General features: G+C 37.1%; 1 protein-coding gene and 1 long non-coding RNA gene across 6 annotated transcripts in view; one reads left to right on the top strand and one right to left on the bottom strand.

Moving 5' to 3' along the window:
• LOC105463293 (gamma-butyrobetaine hydroxylase 1) overlaps positions 1-19,699 on the top strand; it is a 91,958-nt gene extending 72,259 nt beyond the window's left edge. For all 5 annotated transcript variants that reach the window (XM_011710322.2, XM_011710319.2, XM_071074954.1 and 2 more), the window contains 4 exons: positions 6,891-6,996; positions 11,329-11,525; positions 17,669-17,835; positions 19,319-19,699. In XM_011710322.2, coding sequence (XP_011708624.1) covers positions 6,891-6,996; positions 11,329-11,525; positions 17,669-17,835; positions 19,319-19,479 — 631 coding nt within the window. In that variant the 3' untranslated portion in view covers positions 19,480-19,699. The remainder of the gene's footprint in view (positions 1-6,890; positions 6,997-11,328; positions 11,526-17,668; positions 17,836-19,318) is intronic.
• The window catches only part of LOC105463294 (uncharacterized), a 444,863-nt gene that overhangs the window by 335,948 nt on the left and 83,215 nt on the right, over positions 1-25,700 (bottom strand). The gene's annotated exons all lie outside the window — the stretch shown is intronic.

The raw sequence follows: 25,700 nt of genomic DNA, 5'->3' as shown, positions 1-25,700 counted from the left end.
TTTGTATGGTCTATGGAGTGACATGAACTTCATAGAGAACAAGTATTTCTTGGCGACTCTCACTGCAATATAATGGATTGTCTGACTCATGTTTGAAATGAGTTGCAGCAGACTGTAATACTCCTCATCTTTTTTCACTCAGCCTGTTTCCAGTTTATGGCCACATATGGATGGCTGCTTGACCCTTAGTGAAAGATCTATCAGCTGTTCTACCCTAATTTTAAATGAGAAACATAGAGCAAAATAGTCAATTTTATCTTCAATCCCAGGGAACAGGTAAGGAACTATTTTTCCCATTAAGAAAAATATCTCCACATGTGAGAAGAGATTATAGATTGTATTCCCACTCTCCTGCTGCCACTACCACCCTATTAATACCCTTTACTATATACCGTATGAAAATGAAAGCTCATAAAAGTCACCCCCTCCCTGCTTACACTCATTCAGTCAAAATGTATTGGTTCCTTGCTTTAGAATTGGCACTGGTTTAGTTAATGGTAGGAGATCAAAAGTATTTGTTGTACACTAAAAGAGTTTACAGTCCAGAAGAGGAAGCAGAATTATGTATTTGTATATTTAAATGAGCTTAGACTCTTTAAAAATTATAACCATCTTCATAAAACACATAGATCTGAATAAATGAGATGAATAATTCAGATCTAATAAATGAGATGAATAAAACATGCTTATGAGAGTTCTGAGTGTAGGAGTAAATACTGGGTAATTAGGAGAATGAGAGGAAGGAAAAGTCCTATGGGGCATCTCCTGTGTGTCAGACATAGACTTTCTTATTTGTTACAAGTTTTTGAAATACATTATTGTTCTATTTTCCAAATACATAAATTGAGGCTCAGAAATAATAGATGGATTGTCCAAGATTATATAGTCGTGAATTAGAAACCAAGGCTTTGAAGCCAGTGCAGTTTGAACCTAAAGACCAAGAGTTTTTCTAGAATTGAGATTATGAAATAGTTGGAACTTGAGCTAGATTTTCGTTAATGATTACAGAGATGGGGAAAACAACAGAAAAAAAGGGCAGAAAAAGAAACCAGAAAAAAAGGCAGGAAAGTGTGTAGTGCTAAAATCAACATGATTAGAACAGATGACTTAAATATGGCAATAGTTGGCAAGGTTAGAAAATTGCATTGGGTTCTTGAATTATGGATCAGCAGCACTGAATTATATCCTTCTGGGACTCAAGAATCAGTAAGAGCTTCTGACAGAGAAATGGCAAAGTGAGCATGAAGCACTAGGAAGGTTTGCCTGCTTGTAGTATGTATTGTATAGGGTTGTAGTACGTATTGTGTGGGGGAATACCAGAGGCAGAGTAGAATACCAGCCTAGAGTGACTTTCTGGGAAGCTAAAACATCCAGACCAAAGGTCATCTTTTGTGTGCTCATTTGTCCATATGTGAATGGAGACTTTTTAAAGCACTTATTTAAAAGTTTTTTAAATTAGGTGAAGCAAACTTCCTCCTCAACCAGATAATAAATTGTTATATAGTGAATCTCAATAAATAGGACCTCCCTCACCTGGTTTCTAAAGCTGAAAACCTTGGCATCATTCTGGACTCCATTTCTCTCATATCCTACATCCAATTTGTCAGAGAATCCTGGTAACTCTACCTTTCAAGATCAAATGCAATCATTCTCTCCTATGCATGTAGCCATGGTCAGGAGAGAATCATCATGATTCCCATGTTTAGGAGAGAACTGGTTGCCATTATCTCTCCCTCCTCCCACCTTTTTCCCAGTACCATCTACCCCTTACTCAGAGGCTAGAGCAATTCTTTGAAATGACAATTCCAATGTATAATTTACGTAATGGAAAACTACAATGGCTTCCCATCACATGTAAACCAAAATCTCAAGTCCTCATCCTAGACTCCAAAGCCCTTTGGAAACTGGCTTCTCTCTGTGCATCTGGTACATTTCCCACTCTTGATTCCCTGGTGACTGTGTCTCAACCATGCTGCCCTTGTTCTGCCCTTGTTCTTCCACAAACACGCTAGACATACTCCAAACTCAAAACCTCTTCACTTTGGGTTCCTCTGCCTAAAATACATCTCCCAGAAATTCACATTTCTCCTTCCCTTATTTTGCTTGGGTTTCTGTGGGGAAAATGTCACCTATTCATAGAACACTTCTCACAGCATCATCTCTGTAAAAATACTTCTCTGGCCCCATTCGTTATCTCTTTACCTTGCCTCATTTTCTTTGTAGAACCTATCTCTATTAAATTTAACAATTACTTTTCTGTCTTTTTGTTCCCTGCTATATCTCTGATGCTAAATCAATGACTGAAATAAAAAAGGTGTTCAATGTTTATTTATTCAAAGATAATTTGATGCATATGAATATATATTAATAGACATTATAACAGCAATCAAATGGCATGTATATATAGTGGACATTTTTCAAGCCATATTTGGTTTATTTTTAAACATGGCCTCCTTTCAATTACACATTGTCTGGATCTTCCAAGGATAATAGCTTACAAAGTCTGAATAATGGTTTGTTTTCTTGCTACAGAGTTGCAAGTAACCTTAGTTTTTTTTTAACTCATCTTTTCTTTAGCTTTTAAGCTAAGGTATTTTTTAATTTGGGTAAAATGTATCATGACAATAAAATTAATCATTTTGTGGTACATAGACACCATGGAATACTACACAGCCATATAAAAGAACAAAATCACAGCCTTTGCAGCAACATGGATGCAGCTGGAGGCCATTATTGTAAGCAAATTAATAACTGAACAGAAAACCAAATACTACGTGTTCTCACTTAGAAGTGGGAGCTAAACATTGGGTACTCATGGACATAAAGATGGCAACAATAGACACTAGGAACTACTAGAGGCAGGAGAGAGGGAAAGGGAAAGAGCTGAAAAATTACCCATTGGGTACTATGCTCAGTATCTGGGTGATGGGATCAATCTTACCCCAAACCTCAGGATCATGCAATATACCCATCTAACAAGTCTGCACATGCACATGTACACCCTGAAACTAAAAGCTGAAATTATTTAAATAGCCATTTTAAAGTGTAATTAGCTTTATTTAGTATATTCTGCTGTGTGTCATTTAATACATTCACAATTTTGTGCAAATATCACCTCTATCTAGTTTAATATATTTTCATACATCATATTTTTTAAACTATTCAATTTGGAATGATAGGAAACAAATTTGTTATATTACAAATGGTAAAGAAAGAGAAAGAATCAAATATTTATTTCATCATCCCTCTGTAAGTTGTTATACTGAGTAACCAAATAGTGGATGAGGAAAAGTGGCTCCCTTTAAAAGTATTCTGAGTGATAAATCTTTTTAAAAAGAGTATCAGTTTGATATTTCATTGTTTGAAACCCTTGATGAATTAACGAATATAGCCATTGAACATGAACAGTACAAACATCAAAAAAGAAACACAGCCAGGCGTTATGTGTCTTGCAATACAAGAACATACTGCTATCTGTGGCTTTGCCAAAGAATAGAGACTGTCGAAGACTCTGCATTTCGCTGCCAGTTTCCCAGAAACTGCACCATGAGTACGTACTCAATGAAGTCCAGACTGTGGGAAACTCTATAGGTCAAATTCCCTAAGTTCTTCAACAATTGTAAGGAGCACAGTTTGAAGGAAAAACTTGTAGATTAATAGACTTAAAACACGTAACAATTATTATTAATGAGCAAGTTCATAGCGTCCTTGGATGAACATTTGGGTGATAAAATTGTAAAGAAAAGCAAGGAAATGATAACTATAGAAGTCACAGTCATAGTTACTTTGGAGAAGGCAGAAGTGTCTGCGACTGCGATGGGGCATACATAGGTACCTAAAGTTTTATTTATTGACCTGAGCAAAAGTTTCGAGAGTGTAATTTGAAAATTGAGTTTCTCAGATAAATACACAAATGGAACAGAATAGAGATCCCAGAAATAATGCTACACACCTACAACCCTCTGATTTTCAACGAAGTGGACAAAAACAAGAAATGTGGAAAGGACTTCTTATTCAATAAATGGTGCTGAGATAACTGGATAGCCATAAGCAGAAGATTAAAATGGGATCCCTTCCTTAAACCACATACAAAATTCAACTCAAGATGAATTAAAGACTTAAATGTAAAACCTAAAACTATAAAAACTCTGGAAGATAACCTGGGAAATACCATTCTAGACATAGGACCTGGCAAAGATTTCATGATGAATATAACAATAACAACTGCAACAAAAACAAAAATTGACAAATAGGACCTAATTCAACTAAAGAGCTTCTACACAGCCAAAGAAACTAACAACAAAGTGAACAGACAACATACAGAATGGAATAAAATATTTGCAAAGTATGCATCTGACAAAGGTCTAATATCCAGAATCTATAAGGAACTCTAACAAATTTACAAGCAAAAAACAACCCCATTAATAAGTGGGCAAAAAACATGAACAGACACTTTTCAAAAGAAGATGTACACACAGCCAACAAGCATATGAAAAAGTGCTTAACACCACTAATCATTAGAGAAATGCAAATCAAAACCACAATGAAATACCATCTCATACCAGTCAGAATGGCTATTATAAAAAGTTAAAAAAATAACAGATGCTGGTGAGGTTGTGGAGAAAAGGAACACTTATTCACTGCTGGCGGAAATCAGTTCAGCCATTGTGGAAAGCAGTTTGGCAATTTCTCAAAGACCTTAAAAACATTACCATTTGACCCAGAAATCCCACTATTGAGTGTATACCCAAAGGAATATAAATTGTTCTACTATAAAGAACACGTACGCATGCATACGTTCATTGCAACTCTATTCTCAATAGCAAAGACATAGAATCAACCTAAATGTCCATCAGTGATATATTGAATAAAAAAAAAATGGTACATCTACACCATGGAATACTATACAGCTACATAAAAGAACAAGATTATGTCTTTAGAGCACCATGGATGGAGCCAGAGGCCATTATCCTAAGCAAACTAACACAGGAACAGAAAACCCAATACAGCATGTTTTCACTTAGAAGTGAGAGTTCAACACTGAGTACACGTGGGCACAAAGAAGGGAACACTAGATACCTGAGCCTTTGTGAAGGTGGAGGTGGGGAAGAGGATGAGGATCAAGAAAACCGCCTACCAGCTACAATATATGTTACCTGAGTGACAAAAATACTCTGTACACAAAACCCCTGTGACATGCAATTTACCTATATAACAAACTTGCACATGTACTCCTGAATCTAAAAGTTAAAAAAAAAAAAAACAAGTTTCTCCCTAAGAGCAGAAACAAGACGAAACTGTTAGCTTTCACCACTGAGTTTCAACATTGCACCAACATTTCCAGCCAGAGCGATTAGACACTAGAAATAAAGGCATCTAAATGAGAAAGGAAAAAGTAAATCTATCTCTATTCACAGATGGTATGAACTTACATATAATCCCATAAAATCCACCCACAAAAAAAGCTACTAAAGCTAATGAATGAATTTAGCAAGTTTCAGGGTACAAAATCAAAACACAAAAATCAGTTGTCTTTATATACAGTAGCAATGAACAATCTGAAAAGGAAATCAACAGATCCATTTACAACATCATCCAGAAGAATAAATAGGAATAAATTTAATCGCATAGGTGAAAGACTAGTACAATGAATACTATAAAACATTGCTAAAAGAAATTAAAGAAAACCTAAAGAAATGGAATAGCATCCTGTATTCATGGATTGGAAGGCATAAAATTGTTAAGATGTCAATACTCCCCAAAGCAGTCTGCAATCCCTACCAAAGTTTCAGTATCATTTTCTTATTTTAGAAATGGAAAAGCCAGTATCAAATTTATATGAGATTGTGGGGGCCTCCAAGTGGGCAAAACAATATTTAAAAAGAAGACTGAAATTAAAAGACTCACACTTCCTGATTTTGAAACTTAACTACGAATCTACAGTAATCTAAATAGCATGATATTGGCATAAAGACAGACAAATAGATCAATGGAATAGAATTTTGAGAGTCCAGAAATAAACCCACACATCTACGGCCAATCGATTTTCAGAAAACATACCAATATCATTCAATAGAGAAAGAACAATCTCTTTAACAAATTGTTCTGATGCAACTGAATACCCACATGCAAAGAATTAAATTGGACCCACAACTCATATCATATGCAAAAATTAATTCAAAATGAACAAATTATCTAAATATAAGAGTTAAAGTCATAAAACTCTTAGAAGAGAACATAGAGGTAAATCTTCATGGCTTTGGATTGGGCAGTGGATTCTTAGATATAACATTAAAAGCATGAGCTTACTATATAATTCCATTTATGGTAAATATCTAAAATAGGTATATCTACAGAGACAGAAAGCAAATTAGTGATTACCAATGTCTTGGGGAAGGGTAGAATGTAAAGAAACTGCTTTCTGAAATAAAAGGTTTTGATTTGGAGTAATAGAAACGTTTTGAAACTAGATAGGTAGAGGTGGTGGTTGCCGACATTGTGAATTTACTAAATGCCACTGAATTGTTCACTTTAAAGTGATTCATTTTCTGTTACGTGAACTTCACCTCAATAAATCACTTTTTAAAATGCATTAAGCCAGTAAAACGATAACCTACAATTCCATATATACTTCTTTGCAAACTGTAAAATAGACTGATGTATAAAAGTACTCTCTTGTTGAGAGGAGAGGAAAAATGAGGAGATGTTAATTCTGAAATAGTGACTTTAGACAGAGAAAAGTCAGGTTCCTTTTCTCGCTCATAGTCATTATGGTAATTATTTCAACAAATGAAAATTTTCCATTTCTCCCCACATATCAAATTCATTCTAACACATTTCCTCTGGCTTAGTGACAACCTGTTTAAACATGTGTTTCTTGCATTTTACAGACATACTTGGCAAGTGCAAGACAAAATCGATGCAAACAATGTGGCTTACACAACTGGGAAGCTAAGCTTTCACACTGATTATCCAGCCCTCCATCATCCACCTGGGGTAAGATGAGCTTCAACGTATTTTCCACAAAGCAGGCCAATGACCGATATCTTTTTGTATTTTGAGTCTAGAAGATTACATATTTCACCAGGTAGTTTGTCTTACATAAATTTTCTTTCTCCAAACACAATCCAAGCTCACAAAATCTCGGTACCTAAATCCTAAATATCTTCACCTTCCTAAAGGAGAGAATTTCATACATTTAAAACAACAATAACAACAACAACATTTCTTTGTTCTTCCTAGAAATTACTATTAGCGTTTTTTTTTTGTTTTTTTTTTTTTGCTTTGCTAAGACAGATTTTAAGGTAGTAGTAAATCTTGAAGTCTTTCTGCACATGTATTTCTAAGAAAGTTAAGAGAGAAAATGGAATCAGTAAACAAAATGTAGGGTTTCCCTCCAAGTCACATGGGCATCATTCATACCCATTAACTCCTGCTGCATTAAAACTCATTCTACTATAAAGACACATACACATGTATGTTTATTGCAGTACTGTTCACAATAGCAAAGATTTGGAAGCAACCCTAATGCCCATCAATGATAGACTGGATAAAGAAAATGTGGCACATAAATGCCATAGAATACTATGCAGCCATAAGAAAGGATGAGTTCAAGTCTTTTGCAGGGACATGGATGAAGCTGGAAACCATCATTCTCAGCAAACCAACACAGAAACAGAAAACCAAACACCACATGTTCTTGCTCATAAGTAGGAGGTGAACAATGAGAACACATGGACACACGGAGGGGAACATCACACACTGGGGCCTGTCGGGGGGTTGGGGGGATAGGGGAGGGATAGCATTAAAAGAAATACCTAATGTAGATCACAGTTTGACAGGTGCAGAAACTACCATGGCACCTGTATACCTATGTAACAAACCTGCACATTCTGCACATGTATCCCAGAACTTAAAGTGTAACACAAAAAAAATAATAACTCACTCCCTAACTTGATGGCTTAAGAAAATAGCCCTTTACTTAGCCCTTGTCTTTTCAATTTGGGCTGTATTCAGCTAGGCAGCTCCTGTCTTCAGTCACATACCTGCAATCGGTTTCTAAGTTGACTTGGGACCGACTGACTTTCACTGAGATGGCTGGTTTCTGCTCCACTTGGTCTATTGACCACCAGTAGGCTAGCCCAAGTTTAATGCATATGGCAACTGGAAGAATTTTCAGACAGCTGCACAGCTTCTCAAGGCCTAGGCTAGTCACCTCTGCAATGTTATATTGGTCTAAGGAAGTAATCAATCTAGCCCACATTCCGGAGGTGAGGAAATAGACCCCTTATGGAGGAAGCTGCAAAAATGCATTACAAACTGTGTGACTACAAGGAACAGAATAACTGTGGCTATTTTTGGAAACCATCCAACATCCCATCTATCAGATTCCTTGTCAAGGAGGGAAATGCTCAGTGTGAAGCCACAAATCCCCAGGAGAATCTCTGGGTGGACATTCCTTCTCTACATTTTTACAAAAGTTTCATTTTACTAAATGAGCTACATTTTTACAAAAACCTTCATTTTATTACACCAAAAATAAGTGGTTAGGAAACTACCTTCCTAAAGATATGCCATCCCTATTTTTAGAGCTAAGTTCGACTATGTGAAATAACCACATAGAAATCTGCATCTTTAAAGGTAAATGAAAATTTGGGCAGTTCTTAAGTTAACAAAGGAGAAATGGGCCAAAATCACAATTAGCCCATTTTTTTCATTATCTTCACTGAACATGTTTTATCTGCACCCTTGTTGTTACCAATTGTTTTTGCCAGTATTGGCTACGCTAGTCTAGTATTTGACTTTACATGTTTTAAATTATTTTGTTGATTGTAAAACACCACATGATTTCTTTGAACTAAGTGGCAGTAAAATGACCCCTGTAGACACTTTTTGGTGTAAGGGTTGGGGGCAGGAGACATACCACATGACTTTATTCTAAATGTGGCTCAGATTTTTCTAAAACCCTAGGGTTAAGAGTCAAATTAATCAGCTCAGCTCATCTTCCAAAGATAGATTGAGGGAGTTGGATGGAATAAGGACTAAAGAATGAGACTAGAAAACTAAAAGTTTTGTTTGAATTTTTAAGTTATCTTCTGTCTTTTAAGAATTTAAGTTTTGTTTCTGGGTTAAAATTCGAAGCCTAAGGAAAAGTGATCAAATGGCTTCATAAATGTTCCTGAAGAACAATAAAATGCGTGACTTTTTCATAGCACATTATACTATTTCAAAGCAGTTTTACTTTCATTATTTTATCTGACTCTTCTTGATACTCCTTTAAGGTAGAAACACAAGATTCAACACCTTTTTTTTTTTTTTTTTTTTTTTTGAGACCGAGTCTCGCCCTGTCACCCAGGCTGCAGTGCAGTGGCGCCACCTCGGCTCACTGCAGGCTCTGCCTCCTGGGTTCACGCCATTCTCCTGCCTCAGTCTCCCGAGTAGCTGGGACTACAGGCGCCTGCCATCTCGCCCAGCTAATTTTTTGTATATTTAGTAGAGACGGGGTTTCACCGTGTTAACCAGGATGGTCTCCATCTCCTGATCTCGTGATCCGCCCACCTCGGCCTCCCAAAGTGCTGGGATTACAGGCGTGAGCCGCCACCCCCGGCAAGATTCAATACTTTTATAGGGTGGCATTTGATTAAGGAGGAACTTGGACTTGAACCCAGGCCTCTATATAGTTTTCTGTCACACCACACAGATCCTGAGCTGGAATTTCCACTTATTATAATTTATGTAGTAAAATAGAATATTTATAGATTTTATCATACTTTACAAACTTCTTAAAGACAAGAATTGACTCACAGTTCTTCGTATCTCAATACTTTGTATCTCAATACTTACATGCACGTTGCATGTAATACAGACGTCGTAGATATGCTATAAAGAGGCAAAGAAGTGCAACAAACTTGTACTTGTGTCCAGTAAATAAAACATTCAAACTAAGTGACTTGATAGGAGATTTTTAAACAATAGATGATTCCTAAAATGTCTAGATTCTACTAGAATAATAAAATATAGGCAACCTGTTTGTACTATTGTTCAAATTTCCATTTTGAATTATTCCAGGGGAGTTGTGCCAAGGTTTGATATTTTCAATAACAAATAGAACAAACCAATATATTTTTCTGTACAGATGAAATAATCTGGTAAATGAGTTACCTGTTGAGAGTTCAGTTTGATCGATTTTGATTATGTGGGGCAGAGATAAGTCACCATATCTTTAATGAAACAGAGATGTTGCTTCACTCACTGTCTTTGCAGAAGTCACATGCTGCATTAAGTAACATTTAGAAGGAAAATATTTTGGGTTCTGAATGACTCACATGAAGTAAAATTGGGTTTTATACATTGACCTAGCAATAAAAGTTTTATCAGGCTCCATCATCTTTTTCCTATTGGAAGATTGTATTAAAAGTGTAACTGTACAAAAGAAAGTATTAATGGGCTTTGATATATGTAAATAACATCAGCTAATCTTTTTAAAAATTAGCATTTGAAATATTCTGTCAGTTCATGATGGCAAAATCTAAAAGGATTTAAAGAACACTGTGATCCTCCAAAAACAAAGTTATGCTATTGTTTTGCTACTCTGACCAGTTCCTTCCTCAAAAAAAAAAAAAAATCATAATCCTATATAACACCACTGGCCTAATACTTTGCAGCTCAGTTCCGACTACATTACTTTCGTATTCAAAAGGCTTCAGTGAATTCCCTCTATGCACAAGTACAAAAGCCCTTCATCTGATATTTAAGACTCTCCATCATGAGGCCTCAAATTGCCCTTCCAACCTGATTCACTCTTTCTATTTATGGCCCTCTGCTGTAGCCAGACTTTTTATTACCCAGTGAACTGTGCATTTTTGCACATCATTATTTCTGTCACCTGATTTGCTTTCTCGTTCTATTCTGCATAACCCAAATCTCATCTATCCTCCTTTGTCTAACTTACCCGCCTCTTCCCCTGGAAATCCTTCCCTGCCTACTCTAACATCAAGTGCTCCATCTCTGCAGCTCTTACAAGCTGTGCTTTTTGTTTGCTAATGAGCATTATCATGCCTGCATCTATGTCTTCAACTGTAACATGTTTGAACTATACAGTATTGATTATAAGCAACATTTTTCTTCCCAACTGTTTTCCGATAACATAAGAGAGACAAAAACAAAAAAAGGTTTGTTGGCTTTGGTTTATTCATAGCCTTTTGAATCTTTAACACAGTATCAAAAAATGGTGCATGCGTATTATTTTATTTTATTGAAGATTATTTAATTCTAATAATTAAAATTTAATTTAATATTTATTTAATAATGCATATTTTCTTTTTGTAGGTTCAGCTTCTTCACTGCATAAAGCAAACAGTCACAGGGGGTGATTCAGAAATTGTAGATGGGTTTAATGTGTGCCAAAAGCTAAAACAAAATAATCCTCAGGCATTTCAGATTTTATCCTCTACCTTCGTGGACTTTACAGACATTGGAGTGGATTACTGTGATTTTTCTGTACAATCAAAACACAAAATTATAGAGTAAGTACTACTTATAAATTTCCCATAGCAATAAAACAATTGACAGCAAAACTACATTAATCTAAAGTTTAAACAGAACAAAACTTCAGTGAACTTCAGAGCTTTATTTTTATTAACATTTAACCCAATTTTAGAGTGATAGTATTTTCACTATATAGTATTTTCACTATAATATTTTTTATCAAATTACATAAAATTTATTCCTAACTAATATTAAAGGAAAAGTAACTAAGATTTCACGTATACTTCATTTTTTGAATATAAGTTCTACATAGCTATAATCAATGTGATCATACTAGTCAGAAAGCTTTTGGCCAGAAGTGAAATAATATAACTCAAAATAGGTTGATCCGAGAGTTAAACAATGTCACCTGATATTGGTCCCTTTTTTCTTCTCAGCTTTGCAATCTTCTATGTTAGCTTTATTTTCAAAGATGATCAGCAGAAGCTCCAAGTTTTCATTGTCCTTAGAGCTAGTAATCACACCACAAAGAACGCTTTTATTTCCCAATACCTACAATAAAGCTAGATGACCCACTCCCTAATTTCTGTCCAAGTCTATCCCTGAACCAATCATCATGGTCAATGGGTTAGAGAATCCTGATTGTCCATGCCTGGATCACATGTTCAACTGTGGAGCAGGGTCAGCCTCATTTGAACCACACGGACTGAGAATGAAACAGGGAGACTCCCCAAAGAGATGCTAAGCCAACAAAGATCATATATTACCTACACAGAACATTTTGTGTTCTCCCTTTCTTTTTATTAAATATTATTTTATCATGATTTTTCCAAGTACCTACAAAGGCCACAAATTTATCCTTTTATTTGCAAATTATCTTACATTTTGTTTCTACAACAGTTTATTTAATAATACCTCAATTAATTTTGGTAGGGGGGTATAATTTTAGAATTGAGTTTAAATTTTTCCATTAAGAGAAACAGCCAAATGGTATGAAAATAAACTCATTTAGAAAATAATTAAATCCCCAGTACATTAATTTATTCATTCAACAAATATTTATTGAGACCAGCCACTTTTCTTGGTACTTGGAATACATCAGTGGACAAAACAAAGATTTCTCCCCTCATACAGCTTATACTCTAATGGGGGAGGGAAATTTTAAAGATTTTTAAACAGATGAGCATATTATAATAAATGTTAAAAACTGTTAAGTGCTTAAGAAAAAAAAGGAAAAGCATAGCAAGATAAGGGGAATCTGTAGGGCTTAGCAAGGATGGAACTTGCATTATTAAACAGTGTGGTGAGGGAAAGCTTTACTGAGATTTGAGCAAACACTTAAAGGAGTGAGGGAGTTTTCAAAAGAGAAGCAGTTTCCCAAAACTGCAGGAACAAAAGTTCTAAGAGGGTCCTAAGAACATGTCTGCGGTGTTCAAGGAACAGCAAGCAGACCAGTGTGACTGGAACAGAGTGAAGGAGGCAAGTATTAGGGGAGGAAGTCGGATGGGGACAAGTTCCTGTAGAGTCTTGTTAGCAAATTATAACGGTAATATTTACTCTGAGTGAAATAAGAAGCTGCTGCAAGATCCTGATCAAAGGAAAAACTTTTATATTTTAAATGGGTCACCCTGACTGCTAGAAAGAGCAAGGATAGTAGCAGGAAGACCAGCTAGGAATCTAGTGCATGACTCCAGACTAGCAATGGTGGTGCCTTGAACATGAGTGGCTGGAGTGACAGCAGTGGTGGTTTGGAGAAGGGTCAGTTTTTGGTTACAATTTGCATGTATAAACAGATCGTTTTCCTGAAAGATTGGAGGAAGCGTCTGAGAAAGACGCCAAGAATGAAATTCTAGTTCAGAATAAACCTGAGACATTTTCTGAGAGTTCACTCATCAAGGTGAAAAGGAAATAACTGGAGACTCTTAGTTATAACGTGACAGGTTTTTATGTTTTTTGTTTTTTTTTTTGTATTTTTTTTGAGACGGAGTCTCACTCTGACGCCCAGGCTGGAGTGCAGTGGCGCGATCTCCGCTCACTGCAAGCTCCGCCTCCCGGGTTCACGCCATTCTCCTGCCTCAGCCTCCCGAGTAGCTGGGACTACAGGCGCCCGCCAGCACGACCCACGAATTTTTTTTTTTTTTTAATTTTTATTTTTAGTAGAGACAGGATTTCACCGTGTTCGCCAGGATGGTCTCCATCTCCTGACCTCGTGATCCGCCCACCTCGGCCTCCCAAAGTGCTGGGATTATAGGCGTGAGCCACCATGCCCGGCCAACGTGACAGTTTTAACTAGTCAAATATTACCTTAAAATTCATGACAAATCAAAATTTTGTTGAGACACAATACGATTACAGATTCTGCAAGGTTAGTGAACAGAGGTAAGAAACGTAGCTATAGATTAGATTAACTGAATGACCACTGTGTGGCTCATGACTTGGCTTTGATATTTTCTGAAGTAAAATTTCAAAATTCGGCCATCTGTGAGGTCTCAGGAATAACCCCCTGGAGAATAAATATCAAGTGGTTAACATTAATTCACTTAAAAGTATATTTTCAACAACAGGAAATGAAACAAAGTGTTCTCAGTTAACAGAGGGCCTCCATCTCCTAAGTGTTTGGGTTAATTTAATTTACTTTGCAATTAAATTTTTAAATTTGTATGTCCTAGTACAAAAATGTCTTTTATGTTGCTGACTGAATTAGTTATAATTCAGTACAAAGAAAAATAAACCAATAAAGAAACAAGCAAAAATAATGACGGTGAGACTCAACTATCCTATCAATTACAAATTCAATCACGTAAATTCAAGTCTTTTACCTGCCAGCTGTGTAATCTCTTATGTGATTATTTACCCGTGCTGATCCACAGTATATTTTCCAGTTAAAAAAAAAAGAAAACAAAATATACTACCACACATGATTGAAGTAGGAATTGCAGAGTTAATATATGGAAGCCCCTACTATTGCGCCTAGTTTAGAAAATGCAAAATAAATTTTAGCTAGCTATAATATGCATGAAGTCCAACACACTCACTGGGGAGAGATTTCTATTTCAGGTCTGAGTTTCTAGAAACCAAAGCAAACAGAATATAATCAGTTACAAGGCAAGATGCTTTTGAAGTCTGAAATAAATTTTTCCTGCAGATTCTCATAAATTACGACATGGTAGACAACACCGTAGTGGCATTCCCATAACAAATGCAAGTTCCATAAAACATTGTATCTATCACTGAGGCAGAATGCTGCCACTAGTGAGGAGTACTCACAACACAAACTGTAGAAGATCATTTTAAAGTCCTTTCTTTGGTTGTTTTTTGTTGGCATCATTGATAATGTTTTGCTTTTGCTGGTTCGCAGCCACTATGTTGTTGGTTTAAGTTTAATTAATTTGTCCTTTATGTATAGCTAATATATAGCCAGTTACTCCCATCTTTTGTGGCTTTTTACCTTTCCTCAGCATGCAAACTTACATTAGACCCTGTTGTTCTGTTATTAGGCATCAAATTTCTTGCTAACATTCAATTTTGCATTGTAGGTTGGTCTTCAAGGTACCAGCTACCCATCTCCTCTAACATTCTTCAATCCTCAGAATAATGTCCCCTCTATATCTTATAACAAAATTTGCTTTCCATTCCTCTATTATTGCTGAGAATGCTAAATAATAAAATTGTGTCTTGTTTTCTCAGGTAAACAGTAGGTAAAAGAAAGCAGGGACTGTGTTACACTATAAACACAAAAAAAGTTGATTACTTTTCTATATAGGTAAACTCTTAAAAATGAAAACCTAATCTAGTATACCATGAGGCATCCAATTCTGATTGTCATTACATTTATTAATCACAAAATTCCTTTCACTGATACATGAGGATATACCCAAGGACTCTAGAATAGTTAGCTCAAAATTAGCATAACTATTCAAATCAAGGAGCTATGGTAATAGTGGGAACAAAATAAAGCAGATCTTGAGGGTGACTGAAACAGATGACCCCCCAGAAGTTCCAAAGTCATGACATCCTTTGGTGGATGACACAGACGATAATATTATATGTACAGAACACATAACAAGAACCAAAAAAAAAAAAAAGAGGAAAAGTGGGTCAGAAGCCGTAAGGCTAGAATCTTGAAGGTAATATCAACAGGCAAATGGCCTCAGATACCGTGACAGAGGTCTTAAACCAGCAGCATGAACTCTAAGAGGGTAATTGAAAGGTTATGTACTCTCTGTTCCACTAAATCCTAGAGGTCTTTTCTGCTGACTTACCTTCTATCTGATTCTTTGTACATAAAGCTGTATCCAAAAGGCTCAAAATTCTTGATTTATGTGAAAGCATGTGGAAGCGGGTAGGGTACTGCATTACCTAGTGAGTCACATTTGTATTGTTATTAATACATGTAAATTTATGTTTTAAGAGTCTAAGAGCCTTTTTGAAAGCCTGTTCCTTCCTTTTACTTTCTTTCCCAGTGTGGATTCAATAGGTAGTTTTCAGGCCTTACCCAGTAAGCAAAAAATTGGTGCTAATCACCAGCTGTTGAGTTTACCATTACAATTGCCATTTGGCCCAGAGCTACCATGCACAAGGGGCCCTGATAGTCACAATTTGTACTTCACTGTCAATGGCATCTTTCCCCATTTGCTGATAATATTCACTAAATCTAACCCAGACCCCAAACCAAGGTCACCAAACCCAGGTATATGTGATAATGTGTTTGGTCTGACTGACCAAGCCTGGGCCCTGGTCAGTTGTTGGTTCTCATTACCACTTCCTGCACTTGTCCTTCTAGGATGCTGCTCCCAGGAATAATCCTAGGCACTTTGCCACCATCCTTGACCACCTTCAGTTTGCATGCCTTCATCCTGTTTCTACCTAAAGAAAAGATAAAGTTGATCGACACTTTAAAACTGAAGGTCCACCTTCCCAATAAGCTATAAAACAGTTTCCTCTTTTTGCCTCTGTATCTGGGTGATGTTCATGTCTTGCTAATTATAACCACCAAAGCTCAAATCTAAGAAATAATGTTCTTTCCTTATTTATTTATTTATGTATTTATTTATTTTTGAGACAGAGTCATACTCTGTTGCCAAGGCTGGAGTGTGGTGGTGCAATCTTGGCTCACTGTAACCTCTGGCACCTAGGTACAAGCAAGTGCCTGCCACCACGCCCAAGTAGGTGGGATTACAGGCATGTGCCACCATGCCCAGCTTTTTTTTCTGTGTTTTTAGTAGAGACAGGGTTTTGCCATGTTGGCCAGGCTGGCCTCGAACTCCTGACCTCAACTGCCTTGCCCACCTTGGCCTCCCAAAGTGCAGGGATCACAGGTGTGAGCCACCGTGCCCGACCTTCTTTCCTTTTATTAAAAGCTGTATTACCTTACATTGGCATGGCGATAATCCATATTTTAAGAAAGAGAATAGAGATCACAACATTAAGAGCTCTCAAATTACTTAAAAACAAAACAAAACAAAAACCTTAGTGCCCTCCCAAGGTACTAAAAAATATAGAGAGTGACATGTGCAACAAATATTTATTAACTGCCTGTTATGTCCAGGCTCTATGTTGAATGCTAGGAATACAACATTAAATGAGATATAGCACTGTCTTCTGGAAGCCTCAATACTAAGATAGGTAGGATGAGTAAATAGATGGAAAGAATATACCTCAGGCTAGTCCCTTCTTTTCTCATGCTTCAGTTTTCCCACCTGTAAACTAAGGATTGAATTAGAATCATACATTTCAAACCATTTTAAAAATAGAATTTTCTTCCCATCATACCCCCCAAATAAAACCATCACACTTAGAACCTTAATAAATGAAACACATAGAACAATTGACCTATAAATTTGTGACATGAAAGGATTTTAATACCTGTTTCGAATAACAAAGAGTGAATGACTTTAACCAAGCATGACAAAATTTTTAACTTGAATCTCTCAGTAATACTTATTTTAATTTAAGTTGAATTCTCCTGGCACTGAAGTAGTAAGATTTAGAAAAAAATCTAAATGAATGAATGAAAAAACAAGGAATACATTGTACCACAGGTAGCCTTAAGATCTTCTGTACATGTATTTGGATTTTTTAATATGGTGTTTCAAAAATATCTTTGAAGAGGAATTGACCCTTATCAATATAAATAGGTATTTCATGAATTATATATTAACTTTTTCTCTTAATAAAACAGGTTAGATGATAAAGGCCAAGTGGTTCGCATCAACTTCAATAATGCAACTAGGGACACAGTATTTGATGTGCCTGTTGAAAGAGTTCAACCTTTTTATGCTGCTCTGAAGGAGTTTATTGACCTCATGAACAGCAAAGAATCCAAGTTTACCTTCAAGATGAATCCAGGTCAGTGAATACATTTTCTCAAACAACCAAAAGCATGGATTTTCTTCAACCTTAACCATCTAGAATTATATCCAGAGCAGTTTTTCTCAGGTATCACATAGAACACCGACAACAGAATCTTGGTGAGCAACTGACTTGCTTAAGTAGTAGACTCCTGGCCCTCATTGAGGTTTATGCTTAATTATTCTATCATGATAAACAAATAAAAATATCCTCATGATTCTTATTCTTAACACACACAAGTAATGCTTACTCATTGGGCTTACTAATGGAGACAGTACTACCTGAAATAAAGTACTACCTAAGTATTCCAGTTATTTGAAATTAAAAAAGCAGAAAGCATTATATTTTTTCTGGACCATCTCTACTCAGTAAAGTGCCATCAAACCTGAGGCTTTTGGCATCTACAGTAAAAGGCATAATCTCACTCTGCTGTTGATTTGGCCAAATGGAAGATTCTTTTCCTTTGTATATACTTTTAATTGATCTTTGGTATAATAAGTTAATATGAATCTCCATAAATCCATTGCCATGCAGTCACAGCAGGTTAATTTTAAAAATGGCAACATATAAAATGAAAACATTATGGGGGGAAAAAATACAAAAAAATACAAGTTAGAATCCAAGCTTCAAATATTTAATGGCAGTGTAGTTTTGGGTAAATTCCTCAATTTTTAAAAGCTTCGGTTTCTTCATGTGTGAAAAAGATGAGAGAATACTTTCTTTTCAGGATTCTTATAAGGCTTAGAAATAATGTTACCTAAAATACCAGGCACACAGAAGACAAACCAAGAATGTCACTATCCTTTTTATTTTCTGAAGCTGTTAAACTGAGAAGAAACATTTCTTTTTGTTTTCTTCTTTTTTTTGGTTTTTTTTTTTTTTTTTTTTTTTGAGACCGAGTCTCTTTCTGTCACCCAGGCTGGAGAGCAGTGGCCTGATCTCAGCTCACTACAAGCTCTGCCTCCCGGGTTCACGCCTCAGCCTCCCCAGTAGCTGGGACTACAGGCACCTGCCACCACACCTGGCTCATTTTTTTCGTATTTTTAGTAGAGACAGGGTTTCACCGTGTTAGCCAGGACAGTCTCGATCTCCTGACCTCATGATCTGCCCAGCTCAGACTCCCAAAGTGCTGGGATTACAGGCGTGAGCCACCGCGCCGGCTGAAGAAATATTTCTAATCAGGTATGGATCAGTCAAAAAGATATAGATGTTTTACACAGAGATAATATTTTAAGTAAGAATGATTAAAGTACCTTCAGGAGACTACCAGGCTAGGTAGTTGGATTGTCATAAGGCCTAAAGCAGTTTGCATCCAGTGGCCTGATTTGTATGGAAAAGTAAATGTGCAGTTTCATGTAAATAAATAAGCGATAATTCTTGATGTGAACCAAGTAGCAGCTGTGTTTTGCATGTTACATTTTCTAGCTCTGTAAGTCATTTAAAACACAATTATTCATACTGAAAAAAATCTTTTCTTTAGGTGACGTGATTACTTTTGATAACTGGCGCTTACTTCATGGCCGACGTAGCTATGAAGCAGGAACTGAGATATCCCGCCATCTAGAAGGAGCTTATGCTGACTGGGATGTGGTCCTGTCAAGGCTTCGTATCTTAAGGCAGAGGGTCGAGAATGGAAACTGAAGTCTCCCGTAGATAATTTTAGGAAGATTCCAATGAGTATATTTTGTAAGATATGACACATTATTCACAGACCATGATTTTGTCATTTACATATAATTTCCTTAACAATGAACATGTAACTTCTCTCACAAGAGTACTCTTTACTTTGTAATCATATACAATGTCAACTTTTTAGATGTTTCACCACTCTTTTGCAAATAAAGCATCTTTTCTGCTCTGTTGCATGCCTACTCTAATTTCTTTTGCCCATATATGAGTATCTCCAGAATGTCTACAAATAGTTTTTGTAGCAAATGAAACATTTCTTCAAATAAGCCTTTCGTTTCAAATAAAACTTGTCTCAAAACATGCTTTTACCCTGTTGCCTGTAGGATCTCAATTTGCAAGACTGCATATGACCATGTTTAGCATGCTTGGAAAAAGGGTTTATATTTCCAAAGATCTGTTGTATGCACTTTTATTATAGAATTCTATTATCCAAATTTCCAGACCTCACCAATTTAGTGATTCCAACATTTTCTTTTACTACCTAAATTATGACATCGAAACATGACTAATAAAGAGAAAATCTAGTCTCACTAATTTTTTTTTTTTTTTTTTTTGAGACAGAGTTTCCCTCTTGTTGCCCAGGCTGGAGTGCAATGGTGCGATCTCAGCTCACTGCAACCTCCACCTCCTGGGTTCAAGCAACTCTCCTGCCTCAGCCTCCCAAGTAGCTGGGATTACAGGCGCTTGACACCACGCCCAGCTAATTTTTTTGTGTTTTTAGAAGAGACAGGATTTCACTGTGTTGGTCAGGCTGATCTCAAACTCTTGACCTCAGGTGATCCGCCGGCCTCGACCTCTCAAAATGCTGGGCTTACAGACGTGAGCCACTGTGCTCAGCCTAGTCTAATTTTCTCTTGTCCCGAATAAATACTCCCAACCACTGTCAGTATTGCTTCCATGTAATGTGTCTATGAATCAGATCTCCTCATTTCTTGTTTTTGACTAACAACTGGAAAAGGAAAAACTAAGAGATATGTACTACTTATGAATAACATGATGTCTGCAAATCTCTGGACAGCTTTACCTGTTGGTCCCAGCTTCCTCCATAGTCACTGCCTTGCCCTAGTGATGGAACACAGGTGTCATTGCCAGCAATGGAAGTCCTACTCTTATTGAATCCAGTCTCTCTCTACCCCTGCCAAGAAGACTTAGCATTACCATTTGCTGAAATCCTGGTAGTTCATAAATTTTTGGACCTAATCAAGCTTCCTGTTCAAAAAGTCTTAATTATTGCCACCATTGCAGAGCTCTCTACCTGTTGCCTCAAGACCAAGTGAAAACATTACTTCCATTGTTGTTTTGACTTTTGCTCCACATCCACTTCAATTTCCACAAAGTGTGCCCATTGCATGGGGAGTCTAGATGAAAACCACCTTTATCCCATGTGGGCACACCACTCTGACACTTTGAATTCTGGTATGAAGTCCACATCTCCAGTCAAGACTCCTCCTTCCCTTATAACACTGCCCCTTTCTGGGGTCCTCATTGTCCTTTTCTATCATCTGGTCTTGATTTGGTCTACTGTAGTATATCACGCATTTGATTCCTTTGAACTACAAAGGGAATGAGTTGGGTTCTCAACCCTATACCTCCTAAAATGCTCCTAGAATAAAAACAAGTAAATTCAAGAGGCATGGCCTGGTTCTAAAACACAACATTCAATACCTAAAAACAAGTAATTTTCTGGAGTGACCCTAGATTCATCCATTCATAGCATCTAAACCTAAGGCACTTGCCCAGCTAAAGTGACTTCTTATACTTCTACTTATTTGACAGATACTTATCACATATCTGATATATGTCAGGCACTCTGCTAAAAGAAGAATACCAAAGGACTTGAAATGTACCTTCTTAGAGTCTGGTAGGGGAACAGATGAGGATATAGATTATAATGTGCCATGTTAACAGAATGACCTCCAGGAAGGCAACCAAACCAGACTGGGAATGCTAAGAAAACCTTCAGTCTGATTGAATTATAAAGGTTCATAGTAGTTCTCCAGGCAAAGATGGTGAAATGACTCCAAGTTAAAGGGCAGAAGAGGCACAGAGAATTGAGAGTGGAAACATGGCACGTGTTGACTTACAAGTGAAAGAAATAGATTACGATGTAATGTGAATTCTGGGGTTGTATGCCTAGGTTCAAACCATAATAATGAATATTTGGACAAATAACTGTTACTGTTCCCCTTAAGCCTCATTATTTCTATCTATAAATGAAACTAATAACAGTTCTTATCCCATTACATTTTTATGAGGATTAAATGAAAGTTCATGTAAAGTAGTGTTTTCTCAAATTGCTCGGCTGATAACTCATACCCATGGTGCTTTTGTAAAAACTACATCTTCCCAGATCATTCCCTGAGGATTATGATTCAATGGGTCTGGAATGAGGACCAGGAATTATATTTTTAGCAAGGATCCCAGGTGATATGCATCATCAGTGAAGTTTGGAAAATACTGATATAAAACATTTAGCATAGTTCCAGGATGAGGGTTAGTACTCAATAGACATTAACTATAAATTAGTTATAAAAGCAGAGTTTGCAGAGGAAGAGGGTGATTTAGGATGAAAAGGGATATATGAAGGTAGAAACAGAAACAATGATCAAGTCATGAAATGTCTAGATGCATGTTGCATTAAGGAGTTAGTATTTCATCTTGAAAGCAATTAGGAGCCATTTAAAGGTTTTTAAGCAGCAAAGTGCCTTGATTAGATATTCATTTCTTAAAGATTCATCTAGCTTCATGGTGAAGGGAATTGTAAATGGGCAAGAGAAAAGGCCATAAATCTATTTATGAGGTTACTACAGGAAGCCAGATGCAAAATTAAGGAGCACTGAATTAGAATACTAGAAGAAGGAGTAGAGAGATACTTAGAAGGAAAAATCTAGAGGACTTGACCCACTGCATGTAAAGAATGAGGGAGATGTCTAACTTGTTGTCCTATCAGTTTATAGTTAGGAGAAATGGGTTGTGCACAATAGTAGGACCAAGTTTGTTCAGCAATAAAATCAATTTTGAACAAACTAAGCTTGAGTTGCCACTGAGCTATTCCATCTGACAGTTGAATATATGTGCACATAGACTACAGAACAGAATTCTGAATTAGACATCTACACTTGCAAAGTATATAGATGGTAGTTGAAATCATCATTTGTTTTCATGGAGACATTTAGTGATGTGACCAAAGTCACCTTCCTAATGGTTTGATGATAAGCTAATGATATTGGCCTAGCTTATAGAATCAGTTAAACTCAGAATCAGAGAAGGCTTATATTCAAAATCAGATAAATCTCTTACATATTATATTTTGTCTCTAAAAAAAAACAGCATTCCATTACACTACCCCATGGCCTGGCTGTTTCCTTCTGTATCGCAAATATTATTTCTGTCCTGGAAAAGAGAGACAGAAGGTTTGGATGCAGTTAAACAATTTCTGAAGTGTTATATAGGACATGACATATTATGGGCTACAGCACCTGGTGCTAACTGAAGATGATTAGGTTTCCTGGATATAATTGTCTAAAGATTTGACTTCTCTCCAAACTCATAATAGACCTGATGTAAGTTGGATTAGAATTTACCTCTATTTGGCAGTATGGATTCTTACTCTCTGTTCCATTTCTCTGATTTGACTTGGAGAATGTTAGCTACTTGGCTAGTTCATCAAAATAACTCCACAGGTTACCAGAATTACATGTCACAAAGTATTTTCATTGGTCTCTACTTCTCTCCCCAGTCAACCATTAAAGGGCCGGCAAATGAATATTGGTATAAAGCATTTAAACAAACAAAAAAAAAGAAATTCTATAGAAAAACAGGGTGATGCTGAGGGTAATTGCTCTTCAGGAATTTAAACTGTGAAACAAGAGGTATTTTATAAACAAAAATATTCCTTTATGTTAAATAACATTTTGAGGAGGGATGTGAACCAAAATTTCTTGCAATGAAAATGTAATTTGGTTGGACTTTATGGTTTGGAGCATACCTCTGAGTCTCTGCACATTTTTTCCAGCTGTCTGGAATACCCTGCTCTACCACCCTTTATGCCTGAAAACTCCCCTTCTTCCTTCAAAGTTCAGCCTAAGATTGGTCAGCAAGATAATAAAGCAGGAGGTTTCCCACTCATATCCCTCCACAGCAACTATAATTTGGCAGCCATCAACAGACAAAAGTGCCTTTGTAGAAGCTTTGGGAACCAGGTAGGAGGTTTGCAATCCAGTGAAGCTCAAGACCAAAGAGGGCTGTTTTGAGAAGGCAAGTCTACACCCAGGTGTAGGGCTCACTGACCATGGTACTAGCTAAAGACCCCAAAACAGTCCCCATCTTCCTACGGACTTAGATACACACCTGTTTCGCATTGGTCTTGCCAGCAGTACCATCTGCCAAGGGACCCAGGAGAAGTCACACCCCCCACTCCATCCCTTAGATAACAGGCCTGCTGACCACAGTCAGCTGAGGACACCGAAGCAGCCTGTGACCCAGCTCCAGTCTTGTGACCCACCAGGACCCATGCCCCTGGAGGCAGACTTGCCCACCTCAATCTCATAGCAGATCTTGAAACAACCCTGCAACCTGACTCCAGCCCCTCTCAGTTGCAGACCAAGAATGGTCCCCATCTGCAGGGACCTGCCAAAAAACATACCCATTCATATCCCAAGAAGCAGGTCTACCAACTTCAGTCAGACTGCAGATCCTGAAGCAGCCCTAGAAAATGGCTCCCCTGAGCCCAGCAAGTGGCATACATATCCGTACATCTGGAGGCAGACATACAGGCTACACTCTCAGATACAGACTCTGAAGCAGTACTATAACTTGATTCCAAGCCACCCTGTCCAGGAACCCACCCAGAAACTTACCCAGTAAACTGGTAAAAACCATCCAAGGGGCCTGGCAGGAGCCTCAACTGTCTGTCTGTAAACCAGATAGCATGCCAGCTGCCCACGAACCTAACTGTTGCAGACCCTGAAGTAAGTCCTGTCCCAGCTGCAATCTTACTGACCCAGGTCCTGGAGGCAGTCCAGTCTACCCAGGGACCAGACAGGATCCATATCTGACCAACCTCTGGTAATAGGCCTACCAATCACTGAATCCACGATAGACCCATCAGCAGCCATGCAAATTGACCCCAATCCCACACAACTGTGATCCTACAGGCAATCCCATCAGGGCAAGGACCTAACAGGAAAAGGTCTTTACCTGCCAAACAGTCTGTAAGGTAGCCTTATAAACCAGTCTATAAAAATTGGAAAAGGCGTTTGCTCCTTCAAATGCACAGACACCAATACAAGGCTAGATGAACCACAGTGAATGGAGGCAAATATGTTATCACTAAAGGAAATTAAAGTTTTAGTACTCAACCCCAGAGAAATGAAGATCTATCAATTTTCTGATAAATAACACAAAGTAATCATCTAAAAGAAGCTCGACAAGATGCAAGAAGATAGGATAGAAGACTAAACAAAATCAGGAATAAAATACATGTACAAAATTAGATGTCTAATAAAGAAATGGAAACCATAAAAAAGACTTAAAAAGAAATCCTGAACTAAAGAACACAATGACAGAGTTGCAAAAGCAACAGATAACTTCACTAGCTAACTCAATAGTGCCAAAGAATCAGGAAACTTGAAGACAAGTCATCTGGAAATAGCCAATGAGAGGAACAACAACAACAGAAAAAAAAAAGAATGAAAAAGAAGGAAGGGAGCATATGGGACTTAAAGGACAGCATCAAGCAAACAAACATATGCATTATGGGAGTCCAAGAAGGAGAAGAATAAGAGCAGTAGAAAGCTTATTTAAATAAATAATGTCTGAAAACTTCCCAAATCTTGGCAGGGATATGGCTATCCATATTGATGAGGTTCAAGCAGCATTAGCTCAAAGAGGATTACACCAATACACATTATAATCAAATTGTCAAAAATCAAAGACAAAGAGAGAATCTTGAAATCAGCAAGAGAACAGCAACTGCAGCCTACAAGGGAACCTCCATAAAGCTATCAGCGCACTCCTAGCAGAAATCTTACAGGCCAGGAGAAAGTGAGATGATATATTCAAAGTGTTGGGGCTGCCAGGGGTGTGGGGGAGATATCAATCATGAATATCATACCCATCAAAGCTGTCCTTCAGAAATGAAGAAGAGATAAAGTGAATAGAGGCAAACATGA

This window comes from Macaca nemestrina, chromosome 12 (genome assembly GCF_043159975.1).
Source record: "Macaca nemestrina isolate mMacNem1 chromosome 12, mMacNem.hap1, whole genome shotgun sequence".
In the NCBI taxonomy this organism is placed as follows: Eukaryota; Metazoa; Chordata; class Mammalia; order Primates; family Cercopithecidae; genus Macaca; species Macaca nemestrina.
This window is presented reverse-complemented; position numbering and strand designations above follow the sequence as displayed.